Here is an 18397-nt window from a genome sequence, read left to right on the forward strand (position 1 = left end):
TTTGATGAAAGAAATATAGTCACCCCAGGTATTAATTGTGTTGTATATATTGTGATACTTTTCTAGGACAACTTTTAGGGGGCAGATGAAATTCCTTGACGATGAGCATCTAGTCCGTGGGCCGGAGGTTGTGCACCCCTGCTCTATAACTATCGTCGTGCTTGTGCATTTTCGCAGTTCTAATTTTTTATTATGAAACCCATTAACACAAACATGTGACATCGATGACTATGATTTATTATCTTGAACAAATATAACGCATTAGAACTATCATGAGTTTTTAGGGTTGACTAGTATTTGGTTCACAAAATCTAAACCATTTTTTACAGTTCTGTAATCTGTACTTTCCTCGTATTTTGTGTGAGGTGGTACTTATTACTGTTGTCAGATTCCTCTTCGGTTTCTTCTGCTACGTCACTGAGTTGCCGCTTGGTTCTTACCTGCGGCACCGTCAGCATGGAGGACGGATCATAGCTTCTGAGATCGTTGTCTTCTGAATCTGATTCGGAATTGTTCTGGCTTTTCGGGATCTCCTCTGCACTGCATAGATGGTATTCAAAATGACTTTTCTGAGTGATGGAAAGCATTTCTTTGCTGTTATTGTTACTTTTTTGGCGGGAGTTTTGCCTCTTTCTGGCCTGCCGGCTGATGTGCCTGTGCTTCAAGGCTATGATCACTGTCGCAATGAACAGAAGCAACGCTATTACACCGAGACTGATTCCTAGGATCAAGCTCAAGCTGTTGCGGTTGGGTTTCGTCCTGGGTCTCTGCAATCTCCGTAGAATGTCATGATATGAATTCACCATGGATTCCAAACCTTGATAGAAATTACTGTTTTCGAAATGAATGGCACACTCGTTGAATATCTTCTCTCCCACGTTCCTCGTGATCACATTTTCGACTGCCATTCCCATGTCGAAAGCAGCCTGAAAGATTTAAAATTTATAACTAAACATAGTTGGGTTCATAAATATAAACATTGATATTCTTTTCTCATACTAGCGCCATCCACAGGATGTTTTGCAAAAGGAAGGATAGACTTTAAGCATTTGTAAAGCACACTGAAACAGTCATTTCTCTGTGAAACCGAGGTGATAGTTGGGAAAACTTGAGAATAACATAGTGAAATACTATCAAGAATTGAGTACTTCAAACAGCGATCACAAGCAATAATCCGCGCCTCACACCTACTAAATTGGTGCACATTCTTAAGCACAGAAAGCATATCTAGCAAGCTGCAACCACAACCAAAGTTCTGGAGAGCGGTTTTTTTTATTTATTGAATTCAGATGGAACAGGTCTCTCTTTTTATGTGACACGTGACAGATCTGGAAGATCAGAATGGGGCTAAGGTAGGGAATAGTCTCACCCAAAAGGGCATCAATCAATGCTTCTTAGTCTGTTGAATCTCATTTTTTACCATCTTCGATGTTTTCTGTTTGAAAGTGTCTTTATTGAGATATCCTGTATTTTTATGGTAAATACAGGATGTCCTGTAAGTGGTAATATGGCCTTTTTATCTAATCAATCGTTCATCGTAGAGGTATGGTTCCAATTTAAAAAAAAAATGCTCAAAAGGCTTTAAAAATTACCCTGTACCAGTTTTGAGAGTGAAAACACAGTGTGTAAGAAAATAAAAAAATCTAAATTTTTATATGGCCTTTCTGTGCTCTAACTTCCAATTAGTAAGTTATTGCTGTGTATCTCCTGAGACCAACAGAAAAAGTTAATGTTTTTAAGTGCAATATTCACAGATATTCGAATTTTAAAATCGGGGAAAAGTTATGCAAAAAACTAACGGACAAAATGCACCTTTCCTTCAATTATGCTGGAATTATACTGGGTTCCAGAACAGATCTGCATGTTCAACCCGGAACCATGAAAGCCCAAATTTATCGGGACATCATTCTTGAACAACGTGTACGTTTGTTTAGGGGTGCCATGGGCGCAGAATTTGTGTTTATGGATGACAACGCCCGTCCTCACTGAGCAAACATCGTAAACGAATGCCTTGAATCTGAAGATATAACCCGTATGGAATGGCCAGCATTCTCACCTGACTTGAATCTGATAGAGCATGTGTGGGACATGCTTGGCCGACGAGGTGCAGCCCGTCAACCACCTCCTACATGTGTACCGGAACTTCGGAGAGCATTGCTTGCTGAGTGGAGTGATCTTCTCCAAGATCAGATCGATAATTTGATACTCAGCATGCCTAGGCGTTGTACAGACTGTATTTCATCGCATGGGAGACATACAATGTATTAATCATCATACCAACCATGTAATAGTAAGTTTTTGTAAAGGTGATATTTTTTAAAATTGCTCCAGGGAGCAAAAATCGTAGTTTTTATGAATGGCATCGTACATACACCATCGTTTTTGTTCTTTATCTTTTGTTTAATAAATGGGCTTTATCAATAAGTAACGTTTGTTTTGTTTCTGAACCTTTATTTTCCGGAGCTGGCATTATCCTTAATTTATGGACATGAGTGTATTTCAGTACTAAGAGCTGTGTACTCTGGAAGAACTTCCTCAAAAAGAGAGGAAGGTAGCAAGAGTTGTCTGAATTCGGAAGATAATTGCTGCCTTTCTTCTGGTGTTTGTTTTCCCTCATAATATATTGAAATCTCTCAGAAGTCTTTGCTACTGTGTAATATAGATTTTCATTATTGATCGAGTAGATGCAAACATAACTGGAGTTACAAATAGTCAAATCAGCAACAGATTTGTTTTGATTACACTTTATCTTAAGTCTGATGTATCATCTTGCTCTGAAGATTCTAAGTGTCGAACGATGATATCATTGTCTAAATGTTTCCCCCTCTGAGAAACTGGTCGAGATTTTGCTATTCTATTTCATTTTACTATGTACTGCCTTCCCCCCCCCCCCGACAGTAGGGGGGGGTATTGGAAGTGTTTAACACCTGTGGGTGCTAGAAAATAAGAAAATACTGTGATGTGCTTGAGCACCCACAGCTCTGACGCTACTGTTGACAGCTACCATGTGCACAACCAGGAAAAATCATATTCATCATGAAATGGATGCTTACTTGCTTAGTCTCTGCTTCCACTATGATCACTATGTCATCTTCGCATTTCCCCAAGTTCCACTGCTGTCTCAGTACTTGGGCAAGTTTAGTGAGATCTCCAGAACTGATTGGTGCAGTACATATTTGTAAAGAAAAAATTGAGTTATACTTTATCTGTAATAAATGAATAGTGTGTAATAGTAATTTGAAGTAATTGATTGAACCTCGCTATATATAATGAAAAAATTAGTTATAAAAAAAAAGTCATTGCTGGCAGGAACTGAAAAATAAAAAAACTGTTCGAATAATGTGAAACATTTATTTATATAGGAAATGCACCAGTGTTACACAATATGCATAATACTCACGAATCAGTGAAATTCCATTTAACGTAAACTCCAAAGGATGCTCCTAGATTCTTGGAATTGCAATCAGAGCAAACGCAAACTGTAGATCTTCTTAGGTTGAAAGCAAGATGGTTCAATCGGTCAGCTTGTTGCATGTAAGGATCAACATCAATTAGATCAATGGAATCCTCTTGAGTATATTTTCATAATAATTCCCCCCCCCAAAAAATAATATGTTGTTAGATTGCTTACCTTCGCCCTGAGAGAGTACACCATCCGGGTCACATATAGAAGACGGCTGGGGCCTATTGCAGAGTTGAGGCTTGGTAACTGGATTGGGAAACAAGTCCTCCCCATCCACTGCAGTTGAGGCAGCCACTTGCAAGCTCTTGAAGTCCATGTGCAGCATTTGTAATACGAGAAACGCTGGGAGTAAACATATCTGAGACATTTTATCTCTGTCAAACCTGTTTCTGACATGCTAATTCTGTAACACACGTGTCAGATCCTATTGCTTTCATTCCATCTGTAGAATAATCAAAATCGAACTGATCTAAACATGATTCACATTGGGTAATAGTCGTGATCGATAGATAGGCTACACTAGACTCTAAATAGATAGGAATTTATCAAGTTTCGAATTCGTATCTGAAGAGGGACCCGGAAATTTCGCCTGCCCTGATTGGATGAGTGTACAATTGACTGCATGAGTAAGACTTTGTTGACTGGGGAGGAGGATGTATGATTTCAATTTTTATTCCAGATTTCTTATTGTATATATGAAATAATGTAATACAGATTTCCGGATGCACCCATCCATCGGAAGCGCTTCGATATCTCTCTCTGAGATGTGAATTAATGCGGTCCTTAAATGCCCCAATGTGTGAATGACCGTGTGAGTGAGTGTGAGCGAAACATTATTCCCTCGGAATACATTTTTTACGTCTACTGTAAATTTAGCCAAAGCGGAAATGTTCCCTTTTGAAAATAAGCTGTTTATATTTTATCTAGATTTAACGCACAACTAGACAGACAGGCTCAGTGCCGTCTTAACGCATGGGCCTCACAAAAATTAGAACTAATTGAAGTTTCCGAGAATTTTCCAAGTAGGGCCTCAGAAAAACCAATTGGCCCGGGGCCCATGATGCTCTTGAGACAGCCATGGACAGGCTAACAGCCTAATACAGGGGTCGTCAAAGTGTGGCCCTCGGAGGTTTTTGACGTGGGTAGGCGATCATTTTTTCAAAAAATGATTGAAAACCGATTATGTCTGGAATTAATGAAAGAAGTAATTATATTGATTTATTCCGAATTTTCGAAAGAAATAATTTCAGAATTCATGAAAATTCAGAATCTATGAATCACAAATGAGAAAAATTAGCAGAGAGAAAATTCCATCGCGCGCACACATCACACCCATGAAAATTCAGAATAAGTGAAGGAAATGATTTCATAATTGATGAAATTGCAGAATTTACAAAAATTCATAATTCCATAATTGATGAAATAGCAGAATTTACGAAAATTCATAATTCCAGAATTTGCGGAAGAAAGTGCGGGGGGGGGGCATCCAAAAACGTGGGGCCCGGTGTGAGACCGCACCTATCGCACACCCCTAAGGACGGACGGCTCTGGCCCGCGGGCAATTTCAGTTTGGCCCAAGATGTTTAAAAGGTTTACAACCCCCCCCGGTCCAAAAATTAATCATGCTACCCGTTTATAACGGCTTGGGGGGGGGGCGCCAAGATATATAAAAGAATCTTTGTTTTACCTAGTCGTTTTCTTTAGAATGAGCAGAAATGTCCTTTCGACGCCATTCCAGAAGCTAGTTAATTTACATAATCGTGAACCAAGAAAGACATGGATGCCGAGATAGCTTTGTTATAATTATTATTATTGGGTGTGAACTTAACACACACCCTAGTAGGCTTTTTAGTGAATGGAGAAGAAGAGAGAAGTGGACTTTGATCGAATATGTAGATATAGTAGATTAAATGAAAGGGAAGTTTTTTTTGTGTGTTGTGTCTACAGGTAAAGAAAAAGTGGCGTCATATCGGTGTTTTTATTGGACGGCAATAAGCTTGTGTTTTCTTCTATGAGACAAGGTGTACATACAAATATCGCTGTCGAATTTCTTTTTTTTTTTCTTCTTCACTGATCCATTTAATTACTAAAAGCATATGAAGTCTGTGTATGTTACTGCCAAAGCCCGAAGTGCGGCCAATTCGCGAAGTAGCAAAGAGTTTTGGCCGAAGTCCGATTTTTAGAAATGATTCGAGCTCTGACCAGCCAATTCGCGAACTGGCTGGAGATTCCTAGCTAAAGCTAATGTAAGACGATCCTGGTAGGTGCCAAATCTATTTTTTTTTTTCATCGTCAGTGTGATACATGGCTACAAATAGTAGATGTATTGGATATTAGAGCTCCATGTGGCGGGAGAGAAAAACTACAAAAATAATATAATTTTTTTCTGTCGAATTTTGCGAATAGAAATGATTGCCGCATCGTGACCCCGATACGGTAGGTTGTCGTAGCTGACGTGGGCATAATTATCACGAAAAAATACGAAAACTTGGCGATCATGTCTTTTGTTATCGGACTTTGGGCAGAGATGCCCGGTCACTTCGCGAACTGGCTGGCCAAAGCGCGAAATTCGGTTATTGGCCAAGTCAATTCACAATAAAATTGGTCTTTCTCGAACTGGCCAATTTCTGGCTCTGGTAGTAACATGTACACTATATACCAAGGTAGCTATAATACCCGCCTTCAAACTACTGAAAATTGTAACCAGATCTCATTATCACGAGGCTCCTTTTGTACTTGAGGGGCCCTGGTGGGCGCATGCGTTAACACAGCACTGCCCTTTCCAAAATAAATTACTGGCTCCCACTGAGGTCAAATATTTTTGGTTTTAGTTTAGAGGCCCGAAAAATAGCCCACTTGTCCTGTGGAAAAATCGGTGCTCCTCCCCCCCCCCTCTTGCAGCTGGATCCCTTAGGCTGGGAATCTGATGGGCCCCCCCCCCCTCTACAGTGAATTAACGGTGGTAAAAAACAAAAATATGATAATAGAACCGTCCCCTGGGCGCAGGCCCGTAGCCAAAAATTTTGTTTTGAGGGGACCAAAGTGATAGAACAATAGATTCGGCCATCTTTTCCCCTTTTTCGGTCATTTTCGCACATTTCGGGGGACCCAGAAAGCCTTTTTTTTGCCTTGTAGCATTTGTTGTGAATTCACTATGACACTAACAATTTTAAGGGAATTACAATTAATTTTTAATACTTTCTAGAACACTTTAAGACATTCATTTTTAAAAATATTGTTGGTGCTGCTATCTACTTTCAAAATCAGAAATGCCTTATGTGGTGATGACGAAGCTCGGGTATAAAAAACAAAATTCTTCATTCCTCTTTGCTCCTTGTAAACTGACCTGAAAGATCAAACTTCCAGTTCAGTTTTTTTTTCAAGTCTTAAGGAGACATCCAAAACAAATTACATCCAAAGATAGGGTGACCATACGTCCCGTATTTCCCGGGACAGTCCCGGTATTTTCTGTTTTTTTGGCCGTCCCGACTTTTTGGCAAAAGTGTCCCGGTTTTTCCCGTATTTTACACTAAGCCTACTTGAATTTTTATTCTCTATTGAAGTCAAAGATTGACATTATTTTTCAACTCAGAAATTATTTTATGATAATTACTACTATATATGAGAATATTAATCTCCCACATTTGCCATGGTGAACGTTTTTTTTTTCGTGGAATACATTTTAATCCACTGCTACTTGTGGTAATGCATCATTTCCCGCCATTGTGATTTTCCGTAATCTCAACAATATTTGGCAACTTTGTTTGGTTTTGGCGTCGTTTTTGGCGATAATTGGCGATGTCCCGTATTTTCCCGTATTTGGAATCCCGATGTCCCGTATTTCTCTCGAAGAAATATGGTCAGCCTATCCAAAGAAAATCTCTCCAAATTAGCAGACGATAGGTAAGATCGTAAGAAGTGAATTTACACACTCCACTTTATAGTAGGTGCTGCCATCTAATCTCCAATTCAAAAGTGACTTTCTGGTGATGATGAAATTCAATTAAAAAACTACATTCTTTATTCCTCCCAGTTCCTTGTAAACAAGGCTCATAAACTGAACTGGAAATTAAAACTGAAAGTTCGGTTATTTTATTTGAGCATAAGGAGACGTCCAAAACAAAGAACCTTTTAATGAGCAGACGACAGACAAGAAACCGGTTTGTTCGGTTCCCTACAAGCTAAGTTGACAAACAGAACTGACAGTTCGAACTTCCAGTGTAGTAATTTTTTCAGGACACAAGGAGACGTCCAAAACAAGGAACCTGGAGAGAAGCAGACGACAGAGATTCTGAGGCTTGATACTGTTGGTGCTGAACTCATGCGATGATGAAAAAAGAGAGCGAGAGAGTTCTTTGTTATTTTTTAGCATAAAATTTTTTTTTACGAGACGAAAATTTCGGTAACAAAATTCGTACATTTGCAAGAATCGATTTTATGTAGAAAATATAATTATTTCTTTCCACAAAAAAATTCGGACAATATGGATGATCGAACAAATCAGTGAAAATCCGGATTATGTGGTCTTCAGATAGGGTTACCAGATTCAAAACTGAAAGAGGAGGACGCCTGGTGCGAACATTTGGCAGTGCCGTCTTAACGCATGCCCCCCCCCCCACCAGAAAGGGCCTCAGAAAAACTGACGTAGTTGAATTTTTCAGGTGGGCCTGTAAAAAATAACTTGGCTCGGGGCCCCATGATGCTTTTAAGACGATACTGCCTGGCAGCCCCACCCTTCTGGAGGTCGTTAATTAAAAAAAAAAAACCAATAAAAAATTCGAAAAATGATCAGTTTTAGAATTGCAACGTATATTTCATAGAGATGATGGAAGCGCTTTAAGAGTATGACAAGAATTTATGTCTGTTAGATATAATTCGAGCCACGATGAAGAGTCAGCAGGTGGACCACGCTAATTATTAATAAGAATTTTGTTCAACAAGACTCAACGCGTTCCTGAAATAATGAAAAAATGAGTAATAAAATGCGTTTTCTGAAAAAAAAAATTTCCCCTTCAAGATTTACGTTCGTAACTCGAAAGTTTGTAAGTGGTGGAGTAACTACATAAAATTTTTTTGGAGACCGCAAAATATTTTTTTGCATTGGGCCGCGAAATTCCAAGCCCGTACCTGTTTCCGATTTTTGAATTGAAATATCTCGGGGAATAATGCAGTTAAAACGTGTAATTTGTTTGTTGGGCTCAGAAGAGAAAGAGCAACAACTGTCTAATTGGAAGTTAGAGGACGGGGGATCATTTAAAAATTTACATTTTTTATTTTGTGTACACTGTATTTTCATCCTCGAAACTCGTACAGGGTGATTTCTGGTCATATTTTGAGAATTTTTAAAATTAGAACCATCACTACGACGAACGATTGATGAGATAAAGGCAGTAACAACACTCCAAGGAGAAACCATTCAATGTTAGAATGGTCATATTACCACCAATAGGCGGGCCACAAGTAGCGGCGGGGGGGGGGGGGGGGGGAGGAACAGGTGGGTCTGGTGCCCCGGGCGCATCACAAAAGTTTGGGGGGGGGCGCAAATTTAACCATTTAACCTATCTTTCAACATTACGATAGTTGCGGCCCTGCCAATAGGTATGTTATTTCTGATGAATCACCGTTATATATTGGGTATTTTTTTCTTTTAGATTACATTCTCAAGTTTGTAATTTATACACCTGGTAGCATTTCTTTTACTTCTATAGATCAAACTACACAGTTGATCCTCTAATGACCCACAAAAATCATGCCCTTATTCTGTAGAACTTGGTTTACTGCATGGGCCCATCTGGGCACTTCTGCGGGGTGTCAAGTGACAATTAGATCTGGTTCCGATTTTTAAGAGTAAATATGTAAATAGGTAGATAGGAATTTTCAGCCAGGTTGTAGTCCCTCTCTCCGAAAATCGCTTTGTATGTGGACGTATGATAATGTTAAGATAGCCCTGGGGGCGTACTTTATGAAAATTGTGAAAAACTAATAGAAAAACTCAGCAATAATGTGAAGTCTAGTTTTCAATATTATTAGTTTCTCATCTTTTGTGCCATCCTTGTGATAATGATCTTCAACACATATAATCAAGTTATTAAAATTTTAGGATCCTCTGTGATTGCAGTGATGCTTCATTTCCCGCAATTGGCGATGTTTCAGTGATTCATACAATAGTTGGCACCCCTAGCATCACTTTTGGCGATGTCCCGTTTCTGTAATACCGATTTTATCTCGAGAAAAAAAATATGGTCAGCCAGTAATTCAAACTTGAATTCTAATTTTTTTTTTTTTCGAGTTTCAGATTTTTCTCCAACTACTGCAAAAAAGTTTACTCTACTCTAACTACGTTTCCATGCCTATCGGGTCACTTGGGAGCCAAGAAATGCCACCGTGTAAGCTCCTCTCAGCCAACAACAAGAGGGAGCCACAAATTTAACTAATTGGTCATTTTCTTTTTAAATCAAAGAATGAACAAAGATTCAATCATAGAAATTTTTTTATTAGTTTTGAACATAAACAAACTATATAAGTACAGTAACTACACGCAAGTTAAAAAACAAAAAACGGGACATTCATTGTAACTCTGGCACTTCTTTCCTCTTGACACCAATAAGAAATTTTTCTGGGATCTCGACCTTCGTTAAAGTGTCCGCAGTCTCTCCTCCTTCGGCAACTTTATACACTAAATGTTCGGACAAGTTTTCGTAGACAAGTTCGAGCTTCATGTCTCTGCCGGTCTGCCTCTTCATGACCTCTCGTAGTAACGGCGGCAGGTCGTCGTATTTCGGGAGGATGGCCAGCTTGTCTTGCGACTTGAAGTTCAGGTAGAAATCCTCGTCCTCTTTTGGCACGAGCTTGAAGTCCGGCAGATACGTGGCGTGGTCCAGCAACCTCTCTCCCGGTAGTTTCCTACCTGAAATATTTGATAAATAGGCCGTACATAGGGTGTGTCCTAGAATTCTGCCGTCAAAATGTAGAGAAGTGTACACAAAAAGTCAATTTTTTCAAGAGCATCTACGGTCGTAAATCTTGTTTCCAACGCATGTTGGCATGGAATTTACGCCACTAGCGCCAAAAAGAAAATAAAAAATTCCTAAAGTAACAACTCTAGCATGAGAGGGAAAAAATATCTCCCCCCCCTCCATGTACAAAATTCAATAACAGAAGAAAGAAGGGGACGATTTTTTTCACCTTTGTGATCGCCCGTGACTGGAATTAACAAGTTTTCGTCTCGATGCTCGGGACGTGAGCAAAGTTAGCAAATATTGGCGACTTCTGAAGTGGGTTGATGCTCGTATCTCTCAAATAAATAGGTTGCGTCCCTGGGTCCCTATCTGATTTTAGATAGAATTCTAAGACACCCTGCATATTTTCAAACATTAAGCACAGAAATTCCATGGAATTGGGGAGATAAGCAATTACATGCTAGCGCAGATCCAAATGGGGATGACCACCCTCCCCTACCAAAAGCCAATATCATATGAGGGAAAATTCGTCTGTCCTGTAAAACATGGAACGAGCCGATGCACCTTCTCAATAAGACACTCATCTAACACATTGCCCTGGATCTGCCTGCCTCTGCTCCCATCCACTACTGAAGATGTCTCTGTCTCCGCTCTATTTGCAGCTGAAGATATCTGCATCAGCTTCATCTGCAGCTGAATATGCCTGACTCCACTGCATTCACAGCTGAGGATGTCTGCCTTCGCTCCACTCACAGCTGAAGATGCCTACCTGCAATCCATTCACAACTGAAGATGTTTGCCCCAGCTCTATTCGCAGCTGAAGATATTTGCGTCAGCTTTAGTTGCAGCTGAAGATGTCTGACTCTGATCCATTCGCAGCTGAAGACGTCTGCCTTCGCAGGTGCGAATCCAGGGATGGTGGGGGGGGGGGGGACCAATGGAACAAACGGCCTCCCAAAAGCCAAATATGGGAAAATTTGTCTGTCCCATTAGATATGGGACGATCAAATGAACTTATACAATGTGCCTCTCCCATCCCATTGTCCTGGATCTGCACCTGATGGTATGAAAATCTTAAAGAACTACTATTGGTGGGGCCTTTGACTAGATACTCCATCAGGGTAAGCATGCTTTTGGCAACACCCCCCCCCCCCCCTATAAAAGATGAATTTGTCACCCTTCTTTCGTTCTGAAATCCTCCTTCCAATGGTGGCGCTGGAATTTGGGTTGGCATCAGTGCTCTGACATTAACAACCAGAAAAATGTGATTGCTTATTTATTTATACACATCTCAAGAGGTCCATTGGTGTAAATTAGTCTTATCTGTTAGCACTGGCTGGACAAACTCCAGACACCAGCGGTGTGACTAGAAAATCGGTATTGGAACCAAAATTTTTCTAAATGTGGTTGCTAAATTTCAGCAAATTTCTAAATTGGAGTCTAAGGGTGAAACAAAATTTTCTGATTTCATTTATGGTGTCTAACATAGGAAGAAGACATTATTTAGGATCATTTTTCCTGAGCAAAATATCATGCTTGGCTCCTAAAAAATCTGGCTGGTGCCAAAATATTTTGATTTTGTCAAGCCCTAATTATCACACTACATGGTCATATAGAATCAATTATGTATGTTATTACACACATACTATAGTGGAGGGCAGCTGGGCAATGCTCGGAACAGAAATGCTTATATTGCGCTCATCAAAGTCTGATAAGACTTACCTCTGAAGACTTCATCGACCCAAACCTTCCCGTATATCAGTTCCTAGAAAGGAAAAACAAATTTCAGTCAATATCACGCACAATATACGATTTACATTTCAGCAGTTTTCGTTAAATCGTTGCTGAAATTTGTTCAGGCCACCGGCTGGCTAACAATGGATTCAACCGGCCAAAACTATCAAAATACATTGAAATGCAATGCCATCAAAATTCTGTGAACCACGAAGGTTGTGCACAGTAGTGAGCTACAGGAAGAAAAAGGGGGGGGGGGGGGTTCCCGGGCAGATTTAACTCAAAGCCCATTTACAGAGCGACAAGTGATTCCATAGTTAACTAAATTTCAAGTCGTCAAGTACTTTAAAATGTATGCAGATGTTAAGGGCTGTTTATGGTCCATTATTATTAGATGCCAAGTGATTTAGTTGATAAGTAAATAAACTGTATTCTATTTTTTCAGTTAAGCAGGCTTATGAGCATGAGGCAGTGGGTGTGACCTGGAAGGGGTTCACATTCTGCTCTCTAACGCAGTGTTTCTTAACCTTTTTCAGCTCATGGCTCCCCTATGGATCACATTTTTTTCTCGTGGCCCCCCTGCCCTATCCAGGGCCCCCTCATCCAAGAGTGAGATACTTCCTATTTTTTTATTATGAATGAAACTTTAATAAATCAGATCAATCTCTGGAATCCTGGATAGGCACGAATTCAAATGGTGGATTATCATCTCTCCCAGGAGTCAAACTATATGGTAAAAAATGGTCTGTGTAAAATACGGACGATCCAACGAATCTGCACGATAAATCGACCCTCCCAACACATCAACCGTTGCTCTGGCGGCCCTCCATACTTAGCTGGAAATAACAGCTTACGTATGAAAATAATAGTACCAGATCTCCTATAGTGCAGTCCCCTCCCTCCATTATAGACATGAAGACTCGGGTCATGCCCACATAGACCCAAGGGTTAAGATGTCTCTGGTTCTATGGATGGATCTGATGGATTCTGAAAGTAGTAATATTTTTCAACCATGTCTCACTTTTAAAGTTTTTCTCGTCACAGCTCTCTATGACTCCCTTTACCACCTATCGTGGATCACCTTTCTTCTGATTTTCTCCCGTGGCCCCCCTAGAATATCCCAGGACCACAAGGGGCCATATGGCCCAGGTTGAGAACCACTGCTCTAACGCATGGGTGTTTATTTTGATCTTGAGCATGAACCTGTTTACACTCCCTTTAGCTCGAACTCCTCGGAAATGTAAAATGGCAAAGTGATTGGAGGACACAACCCTAGGGGTTGTAGAAGAATATCTTCAACACGAATGTTTGTTAAATATACAGCCAATACTGCTTACAACGTTCACATTTAGAACATTTTCCCACTTAGAACGACCTATTTCCGTGGTCCCAACTCAGTGTGATTCTCATTAAGAGATTTCCCATTTAAAGCATTTTTCCCACTTGCAACATTTTTTATGACGATTTTTTTGAAAAACATTATAAGCGGGATTCACTGTATTAGAGACATGAAAACTACTCCAAAACAAACAATCTAAAAATCAATCAATGTTGAAAATAGTAGATGCATGGCCCCCTTTGAGGCTTCCCATCCAGCTTCGAGGCGTGAATGCAAAAGCTGAGCACCCATTAATAAGTCTCGCCGCAAAGAGCATTAGGCCTACAATGGTACAATCATTCAATCTTCACTTACACTTCACTCGTAGTTGGAAAAATTGATGGCAGATGGTAGCACTACTCATAATAAGCATTACATCGAAACAAACTTTATGTTGAGTTCACAACATGTGCACGCACATTGCAGCACGTACCAATCCGTTAGAAAGTCTTTAGAGGAATGTGTACTAGGTGCATGTATGGTCAAGTGGTAATAGCACAGTCCCTTGTATGGGATTTTCAGCAGGTACCTCCATAGTGAATTTACAGTGTAAAAGAACGAAAAATTATAGAAATTTCCCCCAAGTCTCGCAGCTACCCCATTGTGGGCGCCACATGTAGAAGCTATGAGGTTTCAAAGTGAAAAAAGTTACGTCCAAAATAAGAAGTATTATTCGGTCGACGTACTCCCAAGAGTTGAAAAAAATGAAAAGTTCAATGAAATCGGGTGTAGGTGTGGAAGACATATACATTGAAATGGCTTGGAATTTTTCCCCACACATATCCACAACGAATGTATTGCCATCTATCAGCAAAAATACCTAATCATTAAACATTAAGAAAAGCGCTGTGTTAAATTTATAAAACCAAATTCTGATTATTCTTTTTGTTTGATGAACCTTTAGAGTAGTAACCTACAAAAGCCAATAAATTTTCTGCATGGACCGATTTTTCCCATGAGTTTGGCCTGAGCCCTGTCAGCCCCACCCTTGTGGGAAGGGTTCATAATACTGACCACCAATTCACATAATATCAAAAATCACAGATGAAAACTAAAGAGGGCAGCCCCCATGCACTTTATACAAATACAAATACAACGCCACAACAGGCAAATTGCCCAACGAGGTGGCTGCATCATGGATCCCCGAGCCCCCTACCTACTACTGCTACACCCCCCCCCCCCGCGGAACCCCCCAACGAATCGGTACATGCGGGAATGTGCGTGTACGTGTAGTGCAACCTGACGTAAAGTTTTTGTTTTCTGTGTAATGCTTGTTATGTGTAGTGCTGTCATCTGCCCCCAGTTTTACTAACTATGAGTGAAGTGTTATGGTTGAATGATTTACCGTTGTAGGACTGTTGCTCTCTGTGGCGAGACTTTTTAACGGGGAGATCGGCTCGCATTTCCCCATAAAGAGCCAGGATATGCCAATGTGTTCAGGCAGTCCCTGGGGACATCAAGAGCAGAGATGGGTCCGCAATCAGATATACAAGTTGCGGTATATGTGATAAATTTCATTATACATAATAACCTGCTATTATGCGTAATCGACGTGCATTTTGGTAAGTTTGATAAATTTCCCTAAATTAATCATTCGTACTGGTGATTATGCATAGCACCCAAGCGCCATTGGTAAACATGATAAATCTAACTATATGATAATATCTAAAGATGATGTCGCTCCTCTGCTATCACTACAGAGGTTTCGACAACTGGCTGATGTGAAGATAAATTCAGGAAGGAAAATTCAATATCATTTAAAATTACCAATAATTTCATTTTCAATTAAAAACACCATTTTTATTTATAATTTATTGATGAATTTCAAGAAAATCAATATTTGGCCAAACCATCAGCCAAATATTCGGCCAAATCACTATCCGTCCCATCCCTACCTTGCGAGGGAATTGAACCCATGTCCTTTGATTTGCCAGGTGAGCACTCTAGACCATTAGGCTACAAAGCCTCTTTCTTTAGAGCTCGTGTGCACTGATCTTGGCCATACATGGACATGTATCTTCTGATACGTCGCCATCTAGTAGGGGTGACAGAAATTGTGAGGTTTGGCCCAAGTTAAGCCTGGCTGTCCATATATGGTCCCTGTTCAGCGCACATAAGCTCTAAGGAAAGAGAATTAGTTGACTTTGTAGTCTAAGGGGGTCTACGACACTCATCTGGCAAGTGAGAAGATGCGGGCTCGGTTTCCCACAAGGGCAGTTGAATTTTCTTTCCCGGATTTATCTTAGCATCAGCCAGCTGTCAAAACATTTGTATATGATAACACATTATATAATTCGCTCTCACACATACATGTATTGTATCATATTTCGGTATGAGCGTAAAATTTCTCATTGTATCAGGGCGTGACTATGTTCATCACACATACTAAACTAGACAATTATTACATAATACCCAAGTGTCGTTTATAAATTTGATAAATACTTGAAACTTTTGAACGACTCTCTTGGGTATTATACATAATCACTGGTAAAAGCGTGATCAATTTATCAAACTTACCAAGACAATTTGTAAGTATAACCAATTTATCACATTCACCATAACATATACGTATAATTATTATTTTTTTCTTAAGCAATAATGTATACCGATAGCCCGGTATTTCCAGCCATTTGGAGGGGGTTGCTACTGCTGTGAAGCCGGGTTCCTGTGCTGCGCGCAACGCGACGCGTCATCCACTCACCAATAAGAAAAACAGCACGACTGTTTTCCTACAGAGCGCAATACGCATCACGACAGCGCTTTACGTCGGGCGTGATTGGCCGACTGCTTCTGGAGGAGTCAAATGCGTCGTGCGCCGCGCGTTTCGCCAATGTTCTCTTCACTCGTGTGTTGTCTTTCCTTCCTTTCAAACATGCAGACGACAGAGTAGCTGATGTCAGGTCCATATACTGTAATATAGCCGTCCTGATCTGATGCGCCACGCTAGGAAAACACAAACACATAGCGTGATTATGTAACACGTTGCTGCCGACGCAAAATTATACTATTCGGTTCACGCGGCGCAAAACACGTATTCCTAGGAAAACCCAGCTTAATTAGGGCAGTACTTACATCGGGACCTTCGCCTATGGTCTCGCGCAACGGCACGACTCGGCGTATAATGAAGAAACTCGTCTCGGGATACTCCTTGACGTAACTGTTCCTCAAGACGACTCGGCCGACTCCGTAATTTTTCAAATTGCCGAGTATCTCGAACAACATGTTCCCCGTATAAGGGGAAATCTTGCCTATCAATTTCACCGACATTTGAAGTTGTTGTTTGTCGTCTGTTGTAAATATAAACAAATCATTTGGCGTTGCCAAATTTGAAATATCAAAAACAAAACATAATTGACACTGTTGCCACATTACAGCTATTCAATTAAAAAACATTGCGAATCTATCTCATTTTTATGTCGCTCAGGTACTTATTAAAAATGATTTATGAAATTTTGAAACTTGTAGTAACTTTATTTCAATAATTTCCGTAGTTTAAAGTTGATATTGTACATTATCGAAGCTTGTGCCATCTGTTGACTAAACCACAAGATTTTCTATTCTTTCAACTTTTGGACACCTGGATGTGATCGTATTTGATTTGACCGGGCCGCAACTAGACAGTATCCCGGGCTAATCCGGAATGTTGGCAACCCCCCCCCCCCACTTGCATGTAGAAGAAGTAGTTAAAGGGTGAATTCGGTGCCCATTCTGGTTCAGCCTCCCGGGGCACCAGACCCACTTGCTCCCCCCCCCCCCCGCCAGTAGCGTCCCTGCCCCTTCCCATGTTGGAAGACAGTTAATTATAAAATCAGAAAATTTTGGGTCATCCCTAAACTGATTTAGCAGTGATATATACAAAATGCACAAATCTCCCCCCCCCCCGTTTTTTCCAGCCCTGAATAAACAAAGAAATATATACGCTACATATATACAGTCGAATCCCGTTTTAACGAACACGTTATAATGAAAATCTCGTTTTAACGAACACTTTTTTAATCCTCTCAGATAAGTAAACAGGGGAACAATGCAAAACACTAGAATTACTTTTATAACGAAATTTCGTCATAACGAAGTGATTTCTCCTGTCTCTTGGAGTTAGTTATATATATATGGATTCGACTGTATATAAATTTTTACTTGTATACTTTGTATATACTCCTTCTCGCGATCCCACCCAGGGGTTTTGCGAGATCCAGGAGATTCGTAGGTGGGGGGGATACACTCATACTTCGGGGACAGTTCAATCGATAATAAATTGCCTATGGCGATAGACCGGTAGTTGTGCTCTCCTTGAATGAATGAATGTATATTTTTACGTAGATCCTGATCAAACTAGAATGGGGCTCAAGAGCAGAGTCGTACCGCACCCCCCCCAAGAATTACATAAATTTCTGTTAATTGGTTTTGGAAAGTTGGCTCCAACTCAAAATTTTTTTGGAAGAAATTCCTTGTGCCCTTTCCCCACAAGGTTTTTGTCCCCACCTTCGCCCCACATAGGTCGGTCCTGCTCAAGGACAGTCTCATTCACTTTGGTAACAATACGTGAAATGATTGCAATAATTAGATCCCTAATTATATGTACTAAAAATGGCGAAAAATATGCACCAAAAATATGCAAATATGCACTAAAACTGAGAAAATATATGTTAAAGAACAAATAACCCCACATAAAAACGCAAATACGTTTCTAAATGCATCTTTTCTATTTGTCTCAGTGCATATTTATTTACAAAAAAATATTCACATGCAAAATGACATCTACATGCTTTTTATTTAGGAATTTCTAGTTACTAGTACTGTAGCTGCTGTCTAACTAATAGGAAGAACTACACGTGCACACCAGTGTCGTCTTAACGCATGGAC

General features: G+C 40.1%; 2 protein-coding genes across 2 annotated transcripts; both read right to left on the reverse strand.

Moving 5' to 3' along the window:
* Positions 1-216: 216 nt before the first annotated feature.
* Positions 217-5340, reverse strand: LOC149068046 (uncharacterized). The gene is made up of 5 exons (XM_089251470.1): positions 5151-5340; positions 3632-3905; positions 3401-3524; positions 3054-3156; positions 217-926 (listed from the first exon to the last, which is right to left on the reverse strand). Exons 2-5 carry the CDS (start codon positions 3828-3830, stop codon positions 324-326), a joined length of 1029 nt encoding a protein of 342 aa, XP_089107596.1. The 5' UTR covers positions 3831-3905; positions 5151-5340; the 3' UTR covers positions 217-323.
* Positions 5341-9937: 4597 nt separating this feature from the next.
* LOC149068047 (small ribosomal subunit protein mS34-like) lies at positions 9938-16841 on the reverse strand. The gene is made up of 3 exons (XM_089251540.1): positions 16607-16841; positions 12145-12187; positions 9938-10370 (listed from the first exon to the last, which is right to left on the reverse strand). The coding sequence occupies exons 1-3, from the start codon at positions 16799-16801 to the stop codon at positions 10030-10032; spliced, it is 579 nt and encodes a 192-aa protein (XP_089107666.1). The 5' UTR covers positions 16802-16841; the 3' UTR covers positions 9938-10029.
* Positions 16842-18397: the final 1556 nt, after the last annotated feature.

Source organism: Pholcus phalangioides, unplaced genomic scaffold, assembly GCF_987345545.1.
Source record: "Pholcus phalangioides strain wild (caught in Gottingen) unplaced genomic scaffold, Ppha-v1.0 ptg000027l_1, whole genome shotgun sequence".
NCBI lineage: Eukaryota > Metazoa > Arthropoda > Arachnida > Araneae > Pholcidae > Pholcus > Pholcus phalangioides.